The following is a 20,902-nucleotide window of genomic DNA, read 5'->3' as shown; positions in this document are numbered from 1 at the left end:
GTTAAAAAACACAAAATTTTCATGTTTACAAAAGGCATAGATAAAAGAACAAAAAATGTACAATATATGATATTTGATTAAAGCTGAGTTCTGAAAATTACATAATGCCAAAATAAGAGTTTACAACAGAAATATTTCCTGATATACTCCAACTACCCTGTGTACATATCACTCTACATGCAACAAATGAAAAGCTGTCTGCAATTAAAAGGGTCTTGACATTATTCTTTAAACTTTGTCAAGTGAATTATAGTCTACTAATCTGGACAGTGATGTAAAATATGTAAAATGTATGATGGACATTATGTCAGCACATATTTGACAGGAGATGGTATACAGCAAGAAAGCCATGGGATGAGCAAGCAAGATATGGGTAAAGTCAGCAAATAAACTTTGAGATTTAGTGCACTTCACCAGATGATGCCTGATAAATAAATGGAGGACAAGAGCAGAGGTGAACTGTGTATTATATTAGAAATGTTAGTGTAATGGTAATTCTCACTCAGCAAGTAAAGAGAACAGATATAGAACAGTGATACAGCTTCACAAAAGGTGACTTTTCATTTATGGTGCAACCTCTTGCATATAACATATTAACCAATGAAAAACAGATAGACATTTTAAACAACACACTCCACTAGTGGCATTAATGTTGAAAATGAGAGTCCAGTGGTTTACGAAATAAATCGGGAGAGAAACAAACATGAATCACTTGTGCTGGTGGGTAATTTCTACAGATATTTTACTTTTCACTGTCTCAAATATCAATTTCTTTTGAAAACTGATACTCACTTTCTGAGAACGGAAACCAGTGGCATTGGCAGAAACACTGGACTGAAGTTTGATAAGTGGAATGGGTGAAGTGGTTGAGCCAGCTTCCAGTGTTACTAGAAGGCATTCCATCATCACCATAGCCATCTCCCCACCAGGACCTACTTGTGCTGGTGACCCCACCTTTTTCATCTCACCAACTGCCTCCTCTGCCTCTTCTGTTGAAATCGAATAATGTGTGTATTCTAAAGGTATACAATATACAAAAGAAAAGTTGAGACATTTCTTGTAAAATCTAACAATCAAAGCTATTTGCAAATCATTTGCATCCATCATTATTCACTGTATTCAATAAAACTTCTTAAACCTTTTGCTGCAGCGGTCTTACTATCCACTGTACAGTCTGAGTATTGGATATTCTCAAATATATAAAAAAAAAGAAAAAAATATTTTACTACAATCAGCAAGAAATTTTTTTCATGAAATTATCCATATATCAAACTGGTAAAATGCTGTTCAATGAATACAGAACTGTTTTCTGAATATAGAATTAGGGGAAGAGTCAGTCATCAGACATAAGGAGATGAATCAAAGGGAAGATTACATACTTGGTACACACTCTCAAACTGGCTAAGGGATTCTGATGAGCCTTTTCTTAAGGCCCTTAACATCTCCAAAGCATAAGACAGAGTGTGGTATAAATCTCTACCTTTTCAACCTCCTTCCTGTTTCCTGCTTCTCTGTGTTCCCTAATACAGTGTCTCTCCATCCACTCCACTGCAGTAGTCACTGCTACCTACTAGAATCTCTTTCTTCTTTCTATAAATGCTCTTCTCTCTTCAACTTTTAACCATATTCACTCTTATGAAGATAATACCTCTTTACACATATCAATTCGTTTTCCCTCCCCTCCTCCTTCTCCTAATACTCATTCCCTTACTCATAATGGGTGTATATATAAGTCTAAGGGAAGGCAACAAGGGCAACCCCTCCCAACCCTTGAACTATACAGTAAACATAAACTAAATGATAATGATGATTTATATATCTTCACAATTATTCAAACCCTTTCAGGCCATTAAATGGAAAAACAAATGTATAAGTATGTCTACCTAAGCCCTTTCAGTCCCTTAAATGGAAAAACAAATGTATAAGTATGTCTACCTAAGTCTCTCAGTGATTTACACTAGCTATCAATGAAACAAGCTTGTCCATTTTACCACAATCCTAAAACTGTGACATGTTCATATTAATGAAATTTTCTTTGGAAAAGCATATTAGTCTTTTCAATGACAATAACTCCCTTAACTTTAGTTATCAACTGTTTTATGCTCTTGAATATCAAATTCATTTTCATTCAAATATGGTCACAGGCCTCATAATAAACTTCCTTCTCTACAAAAGCTGTAACTGGGTTTTATGAAAATTCAATCATGGGTTTTATGAAAATTCAATCAAATATTTGAAATAAAATCTAATGTTCAAATAACTCAAAAAAAAGTGTTGTTCTCTTAGAGAAAATCATTCCTACATACAACTCGTTTTCAGCTTTTCATCATCTTGATAAGTACGTTATTTGCCCCAACTCCCCTCCTTGATGAAATACTGGATACGTATCTGCTTACACTCAGTATATTTTTCCTCTCCAAATCTGTACCTGAGTTTTATCTTGGAGTAGGGAAGCAATAATCTAATTAAGTTCCTCTGTACTAAAATGCAATTTCTCTCTATATTCATTTCTAAGTATAATTAGTTTCCCCACTTCAATTTCAAAACACCATAATTCAACCTTGTAATAACATAATTATGTTGGGTATAACCATATTCTGTTGTATATGGACCATAGGTATCTTTCTTACCAGCAGCTATTTCATATTTACTGGGGTTTTACTCACCCTAGCATGGAGTACTGCTCATATATCTGAGGTGATTCTTTGTCCATCTCTATATAAGCAACAGTGGAATCAAAAGCCTTCTTCTCAATACTTCTACCGGCATCACCTTTCTTCAAATAATTCCTTTCTGCACACTGCAATATTGCTGCCCTCACTCGGATCTACAAAGACCAGCCACTTGAGACTTGACCATCATGATACCTCCTCTTGCCTCAAACAGCTAAGCTGTAGAATAATCTTCCTTCTTTTGTTTTTTCCTCTCATAAGCTTTCTACCTTTAGGGATCAGGTCTACAAAAACCTGTGGAGCCTTGATTAATTTCTACCCTCTTTTTCTCTTACTCTTTTTTTCAATCACCTGAGATGGCCTTGATTAGGGCATGTTTTGGCTATACTATGTCGATTAATATGAAAAAGTGAGGATTTCAGGTTCTTTGCATTATACCAGGGCATAAATATCTGTGATGCAGCCTAAATGACTGGAGTTATTCAAGTGGATAACAATAACACTTGTTTTTTTGTACATCAAATGTTGCTAAAATTAAGTCATCAATGGGAGATGAAATTTTAGAAATAGGCTGTCTTGAATGAGTTAAAGACATAAGGAGAAATTAACAATGAGACAGATTGTCAGATTCATCCACAATAAGTTTAATACCCTAATGAGAGAGGTAAGGCAAACCTAACTGGTTGACTCATCCATGATACAAACATTAACACAAGAAGACATAACTTAATACTGGTAAATTGCAAAGCTGACTCACCTACAGCCAAGAAAGAAAACTCAGTAGAATCGAGGGGTCTGACCTCCCACATTGATGTCCAATCAGGGACCTCATCAGGCTTCTCCTCCTTGGGCTTCTCTATGCTCGTTAATGTTGTAGCAATGCTGCTCAAGAGTTCAATAGTTCCTGTCAGTGAGGCCAAGTACAATATATTAGGGAAAATTCAATAAACTTCAATAATCTAACTAATAAAACCATGGTCTACCACGTCATATGATAAAAGTCAAGTGATGGACAAAGACAACTTATTTATTTATTTATTTTGCTTTGTCGCTATCTCCCGCGTTTGCGAGGTAACACAAGGAAACAGACGAAAGAAATGGCCCAACCCACCCCCATACACAAATGTATACACACACACGTCCACATGTCAACCCGGTATACCACACCGATCCAATTCACTCTCTTCCTTGCCCTCCTTTCACCCTCCTGCATGTTCAGCCCCCGATCACACAAAATCTTTTTCACTCCATCTTTCCACCTCCAATTTGGTCTCCCACTTCTCCTCGTTCCCTCCACCTCCGACACATATATCCTCTTGGTCAATCTTTCCTCACTCATTCTCTCCATGTGCCCAAACCATTTCAAAACACCCTCTTCTGCTCTCTCAACCACGCTCTTTTTATTTCCACACATCTCTCTTACCCTTACATTACTTACTCGATCAAACCACCTCACACCACACATTGTCCTCAAACATCTCATTTCCAGCAAATCCACCCTCCTGCACACAACTCTATCCATAGCCCACGCCTCGCAACCATACAACATTGTTGGAACCACTATTCCTTCAAACATACCCATTTTTGCTTTCCAAGATAATGTTCTCGACTTCCACACATTCTTCAAGGCTCCCAGGATTTTCGCCCCCTCCCCCACCCTATGATTCACTTCCGCTTCCATGGTTCCGTCCGCTGCCAAATCCACTCCCAGATATCTAAAACACTTTACTTCCTCCAGTTTTTCTCCATTCAAACTTACCTCCCAATTGACTTGACCCTCAACCCTACTGTACCTAATAACCTTGCTCTTATTCACATTTACTCTTAACTTTCTTCTTTCACACACTTTACCAAACTCAGTCACCAGCTTCTGCAGTTTCTCACATGAATCAGCCACCAGTGCTGTATCATCAGCGAACAACAACTGACTCACTTCCCAAGCTCTCTCATTCACAACAGACTGCATACTTGCCTCTCTTTCCAAAACTCTTGCATTCACCTCCCTAACAACCCCATCCATAAACAAATTAAACAACCATGGAGACATCATACACCCCTGCCGCAAACCTACATTCACTGAGAACCAATCACTTTCCTCTCTTCCTACACGTACACATGCCTTACATCCTCGATAAAAACTTTTCACTGCTTCTAAGAACTTGCCTCCCACACCATATATTCTTAATACCTTCCACAGAGCATCTCTATCAACTCTATCGTATGCCTTCTCCAGATCCATAAATGCTACATACAAATCTATTTGCTTTTCTAAGTATTTCTCACATACATTCTTCAAAGCAAACACCTGATCCACACATCCTCTACCACTTCTGAAACCACACTGCTCCTCTCCAATCTGATGCTCTGTACATGCCTTCACCCTCTCAATCAATACCCTCCCATATAATTTACCAGGAATACTCAACAAACTTATACCTCTGTAATTTGAGCACTCACTCTTATCCCCTTTGCCTTTGTACAATGGCACTATGCACGCATTCCGCCAATCCTCAGGCACCTCACCATGAGTCATACATACATTAAATAACCTTACCAACCAGTCAACAATACAGTCACCCCCTTTTTTAATAAATTCCACTGCAATACCATCCAAACCTGCTGCCTTGCCGGCTTTCATCTTCCGCAAAGCTTTCACTACCTCTTCTCTGTTTACCAAATCATTTTCCCTAACCCTCTCACTTTGCACACCACCTCGACCAAAACACCCTATATCTGCCACTCTATCATCAAACACATTCAACAAACCTTCAAAATACTCACTCCATCTCCTTCTCACATCACCACTACTTGTTATCACCTCCCCATTTGCGCCCTTCACTGAAGTTCCCATTTGCTCCCTTGTCTTACGCACTTTATTTACCTCCTTCCAGAACATCTTTTTATTCTCCCTAAAATTTAATGATACTCTCTCACCCCAACTCTCATTTGCCCTTTTTTTCACCTCTTGCACCTTTCTCTTGACCTCCTGTCTCCCGCGTTTGCGAGGTAGCGCAAGGAAACAGACGAAAGAAATTGCCCAACCCCCCCCCATACACATGTATATACATACGTCCACACACGCAAATATACATACCTACACAGCTTTCCATGGTTTACCCCAGACGCTTCACATGCCTTGATTCAATCCACTGACAGCACGTCAACCCCGGTATACCACATCGCTCCAATTCACTCTATTCCTTGCCCTCCTTTCACCCTCCTGCATGTTCAGGCCCCGATCACACAAAATCTTTTTCACTCCATCTTTCCACCTCCAATTTGGTCTCCCTCTTCTCCTCGTTCCCTCCACCTCCGACACATATATCCTCTTGGTCAATCTTTCCTCACTCATTCTCTCCATGTGCCCAAACCACTTCAAAACACCCTCTTCTGCTCTCTCAACCACGCTCTTTTTATTTCCACACATCTCTCTTACCCTTAAGTTACTCACTCGATCAAACCACCTCACACCACACATTGTCCTCAAACATCTCATTTCCAGCACATCCATCCTCCTGCGCACAACTCTATCCATAGCCCACGCCTTGCAACCATACAACATTGTTGGAACCACTATTCCTTCAAACATACCCATTTTTGCTTTCCGAGATAATGTTCTCGACTTCCACACATTCTTCAAGGCCCCCAGAATTTTCGCCCCCTCCCCCACCCTATGATCCACTTCCGCTTCCATGGTTCCATCCGCTGCCAGATCCACTCCCAGATATCTAAAACACTTCACTTCCTCCAGTTTTTCTCCATTCAAACTCACCTCCCAATTGACTTGACCCTCAACCCTACTGTACCTAATAACCTTGCTCTTATTCACATTTACTCTTAACTTTCTTCTTCCACACACTTTACCAAACTCAGGCAGTAAGAGAGATAAAGGCAAGAGGAGCCAACCTTAAGTTCAATGGCTATAGCAAATTGTTATTGACAAGCCAGACTGTGGATGACTGAATGCTACTAGAAGAGAGGAAGATTATAAACGTTAAATGAATTTTACAAAATGTGTAAAACAAGAAAGTCAAAGACAAATGTCCATATGAGTGAGGCATTGGTTTCTGAAAGGAGGGTGAAGTGGTAGACTGTACAGTGCCATATAAAATCAATATACTAATGAGTTGAAATGTAGCTTGAAACTGGATAGTGCTATACTGAGAATGGTTAAGACTCTAAATTTCTGGAGTTGGTACAATGGAAACATCACCAAATAGTTGTAAAAAAGAAAGAAAGAACTAGGGAAGTAAAATAACTAGACATTAGGGAGATATGTGAATGGGAAGAATGTAATCACGAAAGTTAAAAAAAAATTCTGAGGAACAAGAAAGTTCTATCAACTTTAGCCCATGGGTGTGAAATGTGGACACTGAACTAAACACACAATTCTAGGATCTGAGCTGCTGAAATGAGCTACCTGAAGGGTCATCTCGGGTGGTAGCAGATAGGATGAAGAGATGATAAATTGTAGAAGGGAAATGAGAGTACAGAAAGAATAAATAGATACAGATCATGTCACAGAGGTGGATTAAAAATATATCCTAAAGTGGTATGTTCACATGGAGGATGCACAATGGCCATACTGTAGAGAAAATATATAAGGGTGAGGCAGCAGGAAGTATACAGAGGAAGACATTAAGCATCCTAGGAGAAAACGGGAGAATACATGGTGCGGTACACTCAGGAAGAAGTGAAAAGCATGCAAAATGCAAAAGAAATGTGTTGGGATGAGGCAGCCTGGGGAGCATTCTTTTGTGGTCACTTCCCTATGAGGGCATTCCAGAGGAAAAGGCATCTAATATTTAAACAGATGTATAGATTACTGAACCTCATTCTATTCTCAGATTTTGGAACATAAACACCTGACTTACCAGGAGAAACCCGAAGGTCAACTTGGCTTATCTTGAGATCAATGTGCTCTGCATGACTAGGCGTTACACTGCATACAAATGACACTTGACAACGATTCAGAATCTAAAGAAAAAAATATGTGATAGTATCTAAATACTTACATATACGTATCAACATATGCACATATACATACATGTTGGATTCATAGGAATATACATACCTATACATCCACATACAAAGACATGTACATATTCATACTTACTTACCTTCATCCATTCCCAGCACCACCATGCCCCACAGGAAAACAGTATTGCCACCCCCTGCATCAGTGAGGTAATGCCAGGAAAACAGACAAAAAAAGGCCACATTCCTTCCTACTCAGTCTCTAGTTGTCATGTCTAATGCACTGAAACAACAACTTCTTATCCACATCCAGGCCCCACAGACCTTTCCATGGTTTACCCCAGATGTTTCACATGCCCTGGTTCAATCCATGACACCACATTGTTCCATTTCACTCTATTCCTTGCACACTTCTCACCCTTCCCCATTTTCAGAGCTGATCACTCAAAATCTTTTCACTCCATCCTTCCACCTCCAATTTGGTCTCCCATTTCTCCTTGTTCCCTCCACCTCTGACACATACATCCTCTTTCTCAACCTTTCCCCATTCATTCATTCCATATGTCCAAACCATTTCAACACACCCTCTTCTACTCTCTCAAGAACACTCTTAATATTACCGCACATCTCTCTTACCCTTTCATTATTTATTCGATCAAACCACCTCAGACCACATACTGTCCTCAAACATTTCATTTCCAACATATCCACCCTCCTCTGCACAACACCATCTATAGTACATGTCTGTCTGTCCATCAATAAATTTGTCACACCATTGGAGCCACGTGGATTAAAGTCCATGCAACCCCCATCAAGATGAGGTTGGGAAAAAATAAACAAATAAAAGAAACACTAGAAGTCTAGTGTGTGTGTCTTTTGACCTCCATGTGGCCAGGGCGACTGGGTGCCCTGCCCAGGATTTGGGTCCCTCTGTTGGTATGTATGTATACATTTGTCTGTCCATCAACATATATGCATATGTATGTATATGCACCTGTATGTGTGTGTATGTATATATGAGTGTGTATATGAGTGGTTGGGATATTCTTGGGTTTTTCTTCGTCTGTTTCCTGGTGCTACCTTGGTGATGCGGGATATGGCAATCAAGTATAATAATAACAATATAATTTATATATGGAACTGCAGTACATGGAAAAGATGTAAAGTAAAAAAAAATCCATAAATACAGGAATATCCATCAATTTCCCATAAAGCAGCAGCTCATTTACCGAAGTTTGATGTAATGTAATTTACAAATTAGGAAAACAATTCACATGACAAAAGGCTGGAATTCCTTATAATGGAATTTTGAACATCTAATGACCCTCTGCTATTTGTCTTGGCACTGACTTCCTTGAATGTTTAAATGAATGCTTTCCATTGTTACTGTACAGTTTCAAGCTGTACAATAATTGTTGTACAGTAATTGTTAACCATGTGAAAAACAAAAATATATATCAAGCACCAAACCAGACAAAGTGAAGGATAGTGATAGGTGAGCAAGTGTTCTGGTGTGCCTCCCTCCCAATCTAAACACATAGTCCTTCACCCAAAATTTAAACACACATTGCCAATAAGATACTTTCTGGCTTGACTGAATGACTGCTCTGCAGTGTTACAGTACTGTTTTATGCTACACAGTCACTATAGTATGATAATAAAATGTGAAAAATAAAAAGAAATTTACGTTTAATGGCATGCAAAATGGCAATGTGAGTGATTGTAGGCTGAGTTTCCATTTACTATTTTCCTTGAAATATACAATGGGATTCAGGAAACATTTGATGATAAGTAGAATAAAATAAAAATATGTTGGTTATGTTTCAGCAGTACATATTTTGATCATTCACAGATGTACTTGGGAAAGATTTACATGTGTTAGATCATTCATATTCTCCCAAGCACAAGGCAAGATACCTGTAAACCTTTTAAAGACCAAAGACCTTATCATTTTTGACAAAATCTATTATCGCTGTATCTCTAAGAGAGAAGATTTGGGGGATTATGATAGTATACTCAACTTATTACTGCCATGGTGGCACTTATGAACTTCTTGTAGGGGGCACCTCTAGGAGAAAGAATACTACCCACATATCTGTTGCATGTCATAGAAGGCAACTAAAAGGGCTAGAAGCAGGGGGCTGGAAATCTTCCTCTCCAGTATTGATTTCCAAAAGAAAGAATAAAGAAAAAGAGCCAAATGAGGACATTCTCTCTAAGACTCAGTCATCTGATCTTGATGCTACCTCACACAGAAGACAGCAAACATGCATGAAAGAAAAATTATCTAGAGTAAGTTCAAGTAGACATGGACCTCAAGAAAGTTGAATTTGAAGAATGGGTCCAATACCCCAACCACATTGGGAGGCAAAATGGCAAGGATGTCCAACTTCCTTTCACAGGATTAAAACAACATTCATCAAATATCTGAGATCCTACCACTTGATAAAGACAAAATAATTCAGTAAATGACATACCTGTGAGAGAGTCTTTTGTCTTCTCTTGGGATTATAACAGCATGTATACATCTGAAGGTTGGTAATGCTAGCACTGGTATGCTGGTGAGAGGGAGTAATCTTTACATCGCTGTTTACTTCTGCCTGTTTAACAAAGGATTGGAAAACAAATCTAATTAACACGAAAATGTGCCACAAAACAAACTCCCCAGCAATAAGACATAGCATATGAAAAATCTACCAAAACAATGAAGCCCAATTAATTCTCTGATGCATCAAAAATAGCCACTTTTGGTAAGATGAGAGTTATAACATATGTCCATAGATATCAAAGGGATATCAAACCCCAGCTTATGAAACATGTAAATTTTTTTTTTTTTTTTTTTATACTTTGTCGCTGTCTCCCGCGTTTGCGAGGTAGCGCAAGGAAACAGACGAAAGAAATGGCCCAACCCCCCCCCCCATACACATGTACATACACATGTCCACACACGCAAATATACATACCTACACAGCTTTCCATGGTCCACCCCAGACGCTTCACATGCCTTGATTCACTCCACTGACAGCACGTCAACCCCTGTATACCACATCGCTCCAATTCACTCTATTCCTTGCCCTCCTTACACCCTCCTGCATGTTCAGGCCCCGATCACACAAAATCTTTTTCACTCCATCTTTCCACCTCCAATTTGGTCTCCCTCTTCTCCTCGTTCCCTCCACCTCCGACACATATATCCTCTTGGTCAATCTTTCCTCACTCATTCTCTCCATGTGCCCAAACCATTTCAAAACACCCTCTTCTGCTCTCTCAACCACGCTCTTTTTATTTCCACACATCTCTCTTACCCTTACGTTACTTACTCGATCAAACCACCTCACACCACACATTGTCCTCAAACATCTCATTTCCAGCACATCCATCCTCCTGCGCACAACTCTATCCATAGCCCACGCCTCGCAACCATACAACATTGTTGGAACCACTATTCCTTCAAACATACCCATTTTTGCTTTCCGAGATAATGTTCTCGACTTCCACACATTTTTCAAGGCTCCCAAAATTTTCGCCCCCTCCCCCACCCTATGATCCACTTCCGCTTCCATGGTTCCATCCGCTGACAGATCCACTCCCAGATATCTAAAACACTTCACTTCCTCCAGTAAATAAAGTGAAATATAAATACCAATTCTATGCTTATGATAGGGTATATGTAAGGTGTCCCTACAGTCAATCAGTTACATCATATACACCATCTCCCTGGTGTATTGGTCAGCTTACACTGCAAGTACCTTCAAAAATCACTCTCTTAAAATTTTACTGCAGTTTCCTCCAGCATCAAATATCAAGCAAACATAAACTTCTCATCTTTCTATCATACTTTTGGTCCTCCTGTACACTTATAGTACCATTCATCTCATATAGTAATCTTAAAGCCATTTCAATTTTATGTTCATACCAAATAGTACCCCTTTTAGTTTATCAACCAATTCTCTTATAATCCTACAACCTCCTTAAAGGGAAAAAACCTGAAACTAAGTCAAATCTCAATCAATATATGTTGTCATATTTCAACTCAAACTTTCAAAATTATACCATTCATCTCAACATTCGTTCGCACTCAGTCTCTAGCTGTCATGTATAACGCTCATTATGGGGGATGTAAAACCATACATAAGGATAAAACTATAAGGCCCTTCTAAAATGAGCAAGAACATAATGAAATTTTCAAATGAAACTTTACTATCCTTCCAACAGCAGTGGAAGTGATATAAAAATCTATGAAATAAATGAAACACTGTCACTCTAAAGGTCATATAACCCACAACAAAGCATATTTTTCCCAATGTGAAAAGGGCCTAATACCATTCATGATGAATATGTATTACTGAAATACCACGAAACCTCAAGCTAGGTGTAGCCCACTGATCTTTCAGTCATCATACCATTACCAAATGGTAATGGTCTAAAAAGTGGCCACAAATAGACATAAACAGACATTTTCTACATATTTATTTATTTTGCTTTGTCGCTGTCTCCCGCGTTTGCGAGGTAGCGCAAGGAAACAGAAGAAAGAAATGGCCCAACCCACCCCCATACACATGTATATACATACAAGTCCACACACGCAAATATACATACCCATACATCTCAATGTACACATATATATACACACACAGACAAATACATATATACACATGCACACAATTCACACTGTCTGCCTTTATTCATTCCCATCACCACCTTGCCACACATGGAATAACATCCCCCTCCCCCCTCATGTGTGCAAGGTAGTGCTAGGAAAAGACAACAAAGGCCCCATTCATTCACACTCAGTCTCTAGCTGTCATGCAATAATGCCTGAAACCACAGCTCCCTTTCCACATCCAGGCCCCACACAACTTTCCATGGTTTACCCCAGACGCTTCACATGCCCTGATTCAATCCACTGACAGCACGTCGACCCCGGTATACCACATCGATCCAATTCACTCTATTCCTTGCCCGCCTTTCACCCTCCTGCATGTTCAGGCCCCGATCACACAAAATCTTTTTCACTCCATCTTTCCACCTCCAATTTGGTCTCCCACTTCTCCTCGTTCCCTCCACCTCCAACACATATATCCTCTTGGTCAATCTTTCCTCACTCATTCTCTCCATGTGCAGATATTTCTTATAAATGGATGAGGCAGTGAAAGACATGACACCAAAAATAACTCTTTGCCCTCCAAGAGATATAGATTTACAGTGACAGATATAGATAGATAAAAACAGAGATTGATAAATAACATAGCTAGAGAAATCAATTTGATCATCTATGATTTCTCATTGTCTAAAAATGATCCATTTTCTTTGTTATATTAATATCCTTAAATGGAAAAATACTATGACCAGATTAATGTGCTCTCTTTTTGTTTGTAATATATGCAAAGAGTGGAAAACATCTTTATGATATTTGTAAATTTACAGAGGTTGTAAGCAAACATCAACTTAAGCGAAGAAAACAAATCATATACATAGTTTAATAACAATGATAAACTAAGCTTCAAGATATCCTTGTACAGGTCAGAAGCTTAGATATGATTAATATTCATTGGTGACACATATCACAAACCATACTTATCACAGTATACTTTGTATAAAAACATAATTTCTACGGTACACAAAGTTATAAGAACAGAACTCACATGAAGGATGATGCATAAAGTATCAAGTGTGGATATATCTTCAACCACTGTTATGTCTGGTTGCTCAACCTTCACACGTATAGTAATGACACCATTTGGATGCCCATCGATGTCACTGGCCATATCCTTCTGTCCAATGAAGTAAAAAAAAAATCTTTAAATCATTGTTTCTATCCTGTCTATGAAAAATTATGATATCACAATATTGGTATTTCTATCCACAAGTACTAATGTCCATTTACAAATACAAATATACAGTACTTCCCTTTCTTGAGCAACATGTTTCGGTATTTCTCAAAATATCTGTCACTCTACACCTACTCTACATTTAGAGACCTAGGAAAAAACTCCCAAACAAATCTGATGAATAAGGCATGTCAACTTAAGACGTGCTGTGGAGGTGCAGTGGTTAGCATTGCTGGCTTCCAGCCCACTTGTCTGGGTTTAATACCTAGTGTGCAGCACACCTAGCTCTACATCCTTCCTTCAGTTGGTAGATAAATGGGTACAAAATTTAGTTAGGGTAAAGTATCAAAGATATAACAGACCTAGACAGTTGACAGCTGAAAGTTTTTCAAGTCCACTCTGGATAAGAGAGAGGTGAAGTAGTGATCCCAGATATATGCGAGCAGTGCTCTGGGCAAATATGGCACCTGTAGATATGGGATAGCAGCTCACAAGAAAAATAACTGTGGTACAACCACAAGTAAAGTTATCAAACAAAAGTCTGTGGATCTATACAACCATAATTCATCACACACAGTCCAAAGTTTAATTACACAAAGAGCTGATTTATCCTTTTATGGAGTGCTACTGTCACTGTGGGTAGGTTATAGCTTTAAAAACTTATCTGACAAGAGTAGACAGAGGAAACCACCTAGCTCAAAACTTTGACCAACTTGCTCTACGCTGAAGAGCTAGTTCTCTTTTCCTCTTTCATTCACGTTACTTTTGTCTCTTCTCCCAGGGTCTGGCAGCCATCCTGTCACCAAACACCAAAACAGCCCTTCAAAATACTCACTCCATCTCCACTTACCTCTTCTCTGGTTGTCAATTTTCACATTCTGAACCATTCTCACTTTATAACGGTTAAATGGCTTATAATACTGTTTTAGTATTTCAAAAATTGCATCACTAAAATCCTACTGTCTTTGGGAGACATTTCTTAGAAATATGACATCCCAAAGAGGTCAACATCAAATGTTCATATTCAGTATTTCTTCATTTGTCCATACAGATTTCTCACTTCCTCCAATATTCGTATATACCTTCCTTTACCTTTTCTTTTTTTTTCCTTTCATAATCCTCTCTATATTTCAAATGAGGCCCACCCTTGATGTGGACTTCTGTCCATGAATGGAGCCTCCAACATAAAAACAAAAAATAAAGATATGTTCTTCTACACATCTATTACTGTAAAATTTACATCTTTAAGATTCTTCAAACTTCTGAACTCACATATTTTTGTGGGAATATGAAACACAGTCAGATACAGTGCAATCTAGGGGAAAACAACCTAAGGGAAGAACAATTGTCACAACAGTCCTTACCCAGCACCCAAGAGTGATACCTTTTTTATAGCCATCTCCTGCACATAAGCTAACCCATCAAAGACAAGCATAATATTTAGCTGAACAGATACAGCAAATACTAAAGGTGATAAATTTGTTTATGGATAGTGTTGTTAGGGAGGTGAATGCAAGAGTTTTGGAAAGAGGGGCAAGTATGCAGTCTGTTGGGGATGAGAGAGCTTGGGAAGTGAGTCAGTTGTTGTTCGCTGATGATACAGCACTGGTGGCTGATTCATGTGAGAAACTGCAGAAGCTGGTGACTGAGTTTGGTAAAGTGTGTGAAAGAAGAAAGTTAAGAGTAAATGTGAATAAGAGCAAGGTTATTAGGTACAGTAGGGTTGAGGGTCAAGTCAATTGGGAGGTGAGTTTGAATGGAGAAAAACTGGAGGAAGTGAAGTGTTTTAGATATCTGGGAGTGGATCTGGCAGCGGATGGAACCATGGAAGCGGAAGTGGATCATAGGGTGGGGGAGGGGGCGAAAATTCTGGGAGCCTTGAAGAATGTGTGGAAGTCAAGAACATTATCTCGGAAAGCAAAAATGGGTATGTTTGAAGGAAGAGTGGTTCCAACAATGTTGTATGGTTGCGAGGCATGGACTATGGATAGAGTTGAGCGCAGGAGGATGGATGTGCTGGAAATGAGATGTTTGAGGACAATGTGTGGTGTGAGGTGGTTTGATCGAGTAAGTAACGTAAGGGTAAGAGAGATGTGTGGAAATAAAAAGAGCGTGGTTGAGAGAGCAGAAGAGGGTGTTTTGAAATGGTTTGGTCACATGGAGAGAATGAGTGAGGAAAGATTGACCAAGAGGATATATGTGTCGGAGGTGGAGGGAACGAGGAGAAGAGGGAGACCAAATTGGAGGTGGAAATATGGAGTGAAAAAGATTTTGTGTGATCGGGGCCTGAACATGCAGGAGGGTGAAAGGAGGGCAAAGAATAGAGTGAATTGGAGCGATGTGGTATACCGGGGTTGACATGCTGTCAGTGAATTGAATCAAGGCATGTGTATGGGGGTGGGTTGGGCCATTTCTTTCGTCTGTTTCCTTGCGCTACCTCGCAAACGCGGGAGACAGCGACAAAGCAAAAAAAAAAAAAAAAAAAAATTACAGACACATCAAAGTTTGGTTAGACAAAGCTATTACAAGCTATTTGAATGCTAATATGCCCTAAGCTTTCACAGTTTGAAACAACCAGGGCTGGTCAGATACAGAAACATATACAGGCGGTTAGACAGAATGATATCCTGGGATATGCAGAAAAAAAATAATTTAAGCCTGATGAGGCTATGACACAACAGGCTTGATGAAATCATTCAGAGCTAGTTAGAAACAAATGCACTGACAGCTTGACGAACAGATATCATGACATGTTAGATAATGAAACATCAAAGTTTATTCAGATACAGACATCCAAAGTTTGTTTAAGAAGAACACCAAAGAGCAGTCATATTCAAACTCATCTTGAGCTGCATGCAAAAATTATCTACAGCTTGTTAGCAATAAGAAAAACAGATGTCTATTTTGGAAAGACAAAACTATATGTTATCTACTAAAAACCTATCACATGTATGACAATTAACTATCATCTTCTAACGAGTTCATAATGACGCTGACTAAAAATGTTCAACACATGTTACCCTTTGTCTCATGACCAAAAATATCTGGTTTCATACCTTTGGTTTACTGATATCCTTAGCCTTGGTGGGTGGAGGTGCTGTTTCAGGACGTTGTGGCAAATTTTCGGTGAAGAACTGCTGGATTCTCAGCAAGTACGGCAAGTGCAGTACCAGCACAAAGCCAGAGATGCGCACATCCACTGTAACCCATTCACTGAATTGATTCCTAGTACTATCTATTTGTTCACATTTCTAGTTTTCAATGCATGATTAATACCAAAAATTATCAAAACAAACTTCAATCAGCTTTGTTTTCTCTTGCACTGCAAAAAAGTATTCAAAAGAAGTTTTCTAACAAACTTGTAAAGGAGTTAATAAAGAAAGAGGTTACATATTAGTAAGAAACACACAAAATAGGGGTTACAAGCAAAGAACATGCAAAAAAATTATACAATTCCTAATACATGGAGATATTCGTCACTCAGCATACCACAGACAAGTCAAAAAATGCTCTACTAGTAATGAGAGTTCCTGTGGTCAATCTTAAAACACAATACAATACAAACAATAAAAGGCTACACACTATGAATAGCTAAGATTGTTAGGTTATGTACGGCTACTTTATTTTGTTTTATGTTGCACAGTCCTTTGAGACTCCTCACTCTAGCATATTTGTCGACAAGGAATGGTGCATTGAACAAAAGGATTTCAAATCTAGTTAATAAAGACTTGTTTACATTCAATCTCTCCTTGGGTACCCTTTTAACATAAATATTTTCTTAACAACATACCATAATGCTATGATATTCTATCAAAAAATATTCAAAATACAGGTGGAACCCCTGTCATAAGCAATTATCCTTTACATTATGTATTTTACTTCTCTGAATCACATGATCTATTAATTTCTTTCTATATAAACATTTGTATCTCTTATTAGCCTTTCATAATACTAAAATACATAGGTGTATAGAAGACCTCCTTTATCATGATCAGACAGGTACCACTTTGTTCATTCCACTTGAGAGACATATGGACATGATTTTGGAGGTCCATATAAAGGCAACAAAGATTCTACATATAGCAGTGAAGCTTAACTACATGGAGCAATGGAATTAATTGCAAGGGAAGACTAGAGAAGGAGGTGAAGACACATCATAAAAAGTTTCCGAATGGATACAATGGATTAACAATATAGCAGTTCTCCGAAATTAGAAATACTAATGCTAATGAAAGGAAAAAGCAAAAATAGTATAAATTAAGTTACAAAGGAAGAAGAGAAATACTTCTAAAGGAACAGTTGTGAAAACTTGCAACTAAGAGATGAAACTGTAAACCAATGGTGTAAATAATTTTTCATTGCACATAATTTCCATCTTAGTCCCATTCTTGTGTGAATAATAGGTTGAGAAATCCCTCATCCCCCCACCAAAAGATCATGAAAAAGTATCCTTCTGAATTGCATATCAAATATGATTCATTATCCAGTGATTCTGCTAAGCTTTGTTTCCAAGGACCAGGTGTATATCTTATAATAACTCTCCGTATTTTTGGAAAATGGACACCCAACCACACTTACTATATCAAATGGAGAAAAATTTAAAACAAAACCGATTAAATATTTTTGTCACCAAAATTGTTCCTCTGGAAATAAACAATGGCTAACAGCAACTTACCGAAAGTGTCACTAGAGGATCCTTGGCGATATGTGAGGTCAATCATGCCACAGTTACCAGTCCTTGTTTTCCTTTCCATCATTCTAGTGATGAATCCCTCTTGTGCTGACAAAGTATGAAGGAAAACAAAATAATACAGCAGGACAAAGAGGTACAAAGCAGGTAGATACTAAAATATAAAAGATGAGATATAAAATAGTTTTCACTTACAGAATCCTTCATAAAAATTGGGAAACCTAGTATTATCTTATCATATCACAACTTAAAAATACTGACCTAAAATCCAAAATCATAATCATATTCATGTCAAAGAATTCCATGGGCAGTCAAAATCAAAATACATCTTATACAACTGTACAAAAAACCTCATATCCTAGTGAAACAGAGGTATAACTAAATAACAGTATGTAAGTGTTTCCATACCAACTGTAAAAAGAGGCCAGACAAGAAACTCATTCAACTCCTAAGGTACCACTAAGTTAATTGTATCTAAAACTCCTTTTACATAGCATTCTTCAATCTACCTATTATATTTATTTATTTATTTTGCTTTGTCGCTGTCTCCTATATCTGGTACAATATCTCCCAGTACCCATGAGGATAAGTGAAAGAATTAGTAGGGAAATACATCCTTTTTCCAACATGAATGAAATGAGAAGGCATCCCCATGAGTTACAATCAAAATGTAACTGTGTTAAAAGAATATGGTATAAATATCGTTTAAAAAATATGTATAGTAAAAGACTTTACCTGATCTTGTATCCTTTAAGATACAATCAAAGAGGACCAGATTGGCAACCAGCGTCCCATCAGACATCATCTCCCCCTTGAGGGTCACCACATCCAGACTGACCTCTGCTAGTGATGATCTTGGTACCATTACACTGCTGCCAGATGCTAGAGAAACTCGATGTGCATTTAAAGCTTCACTTGATGACAAAGAAAATACATGTGAAGGAGACCCATCTGACTCTCTAAACTCATCTCTAGGAAGGCTTGAAATGGCAGTATCATCAAAGCGCATCTGTGAAGACTCATCAGTGGATAAGTCACTCTTTCCTGACATTTGACTGACTTTACTTGTATCACTAGACACATATGATGTTGTCTGGAATACAAATGAATTATAAATATTGTTTCCAACAGTATCTATACACACAATTAAGAATATGGATGATAAGAATTTAAGAAAACTACATTCAAAGAGGGGTGATTGGGAGATGTTGAGTTCAAAACACAGAGCAGATGAAAACAAAATGATTATGAAAGTGTAAATCATTTGAATAAGGAAGCAAAAGTATGTGTGGTGGAAGATCATTAATGGGGTGAAAGAAGAGATTGTCAGAGTACATGAGAGCAGACTGACAAGAATGAATAATAAATCCACCCAATCTAGCAATCCATGTAGCTATCTATCTGTCAAACTACCTATCTATCATTATCTCAATTTCAAATTCCATGGGGTGGAACTGGTACATGATGCCTTCACAGTCAGTCTACTAATCCTCATCCTACACCCACTGCATTAAGGTAAAATATAGATTCCCCACTTGTAAAATAAGCTTTTACCTTTTTATATTTGTATACCATACAGATTAATACAGTGAGATAAACATCTCCATTCAAAACATTTCTGTTCACAAAATACTTCCACTGAATTCAAACCCTCATCATCCTCCAACCATTTTCATATGAGATACCCATTCTCTAAAACATTCTTTCACTGCATCTATCCATATCTTCACTGGTATACATTTCCTCTTGGTGCCCTTAACTATGTGAAGGTCTATGTTTACTCTAGCACACTGGACATACTCCAACCAAATGAGTGAGTAAATCAAATTGTTATGTACCCTTGATCCATCCATAAATATGAGAGTTAAACATATCAATAAAGCCAATGTAACTAATTCTGACAATATGTATTATGAACTTACAGGAACATTATTTCCTTCTGTCAGCAGAGCAAGAGACACAGCTTCAATGATGAAGGTAAATTTAATCTTAGTGAATACATGTCCATATTCAGCAAGCATACGTTCTACTTCTTTTTCATTCTCAACTGTCCCTGTTAAATACATAGAGATGATTTAGATTAACAATGGAAAAAGCATCCATGAAAGTTACAAGGATGGCCCAGATTAATCTCCAGCATCAACTAACCCTAAATAGCTACAAAGACAATTCAGGTATGGTCAGTAATCATTATCAAAAGAAGGTGAAAAATATTTACAAAACAAACCTGAAGTGCACAAATGAATGTTTCAATACCATGTAAAATACCAAAGGTCTACATTTACAATAAATAACAAAAATCTACTATACTCTCCAAGCAAAACTTATATTACAAGCATGTTACAAAAACCTAATTACATCTATCATATTAATCTCACAAGTCCCACATCGTAAATAAATTACACATCAGTACTGATACCAATGGTCCACAAGCATTACTACCAACAAATCTATAAACAGGAACAAATGTGCCAGCATGTCTAACGTGTTACCAACAATATAACTATAATGATGACAAAAAACATAAGTACATCTCTATTAGAAACAGTTATAAAACATCACTACCAGCAACAAAAATTCAAAATCACTATCATTACCACAATTACAGTATGAGCACTACATTGCAGGTCTACCATTACTTTTTGCTTAGCATTCTTTGCCATAACAGTCTAACACTAATCTAACATTTGGTCTAGCATGAGAACTTTCAAACCAAGTCGAACATCAGAGCT

The 20,902-nt window shown here is 38.0% G+C and overlaps 1 protein-coding gene across 1 annotated transcript in view; it reads right to left on the bottom strand.

Moving 5' to 3' along the window:
- Window positions 1-20,902, bottom strand: part of Vps13 (vacuolar protein sorting 13C) — a 162,948-nt gene that overhangs the window by 74,635 nt on the left and 67,411 nt on the right. Inside the window, exons 29-37 of the mRNA XM_071660546.1 lie at window positions 20,093-20,223; window positions 18,906-19,263; window positions 18,156-18,260; window positions 16,537-16,679; window positions 13,295-13,423; window positions 10,127-10,249; window positions 7,547-7,649; window positions 3,430-3,576; window positions 793-989 (exon numbers count right to left, since the gene is read on the bottom strand). Of these exons, the coding sequence (XP_071516647.1) occupies window positions 793-989; window positions 3,430-3,576; window positions 7,547-7,649; window positions 10,127-10,249; window positions 13,295-13,423; window positions 16,537-16,679; window positions 18,156-18,260; window positions 18,906-19,263; window positions 20,093-20,223 (1,436 nt within the window). The remainder of the gene's footprint in view (window positions 1-792; window positions 990-3,429; window positions 3,577-7,546; window positions 7,650-10,126; window positions 10,250-13,294; window positions 13,424-16,536; window positions 16,680-18,155; window positions 18,261-18,905; window positions 19,264-20,092; window positions 20,224-20,902) is intronic.

This window comes from Panulirus ornatus, chromosome 5 (assembly GCF_036320965.1).
Source record: "Panulirus ornatus isolate Po-2019 chromosome 5, ASM3632096v1, whole genome shotgun sequence".
NCBI lineage: Eukaryota > Metazoa > Arthropoda > Malacostraca > Decapoda > Palinuridae > Panulirus > Panulirus ornatus.
The sequence above is the reverse complement of the archived record's forward strand: the minus strand, read 5'-3'. Positions and strand labels throughout refer to the sequence as shown.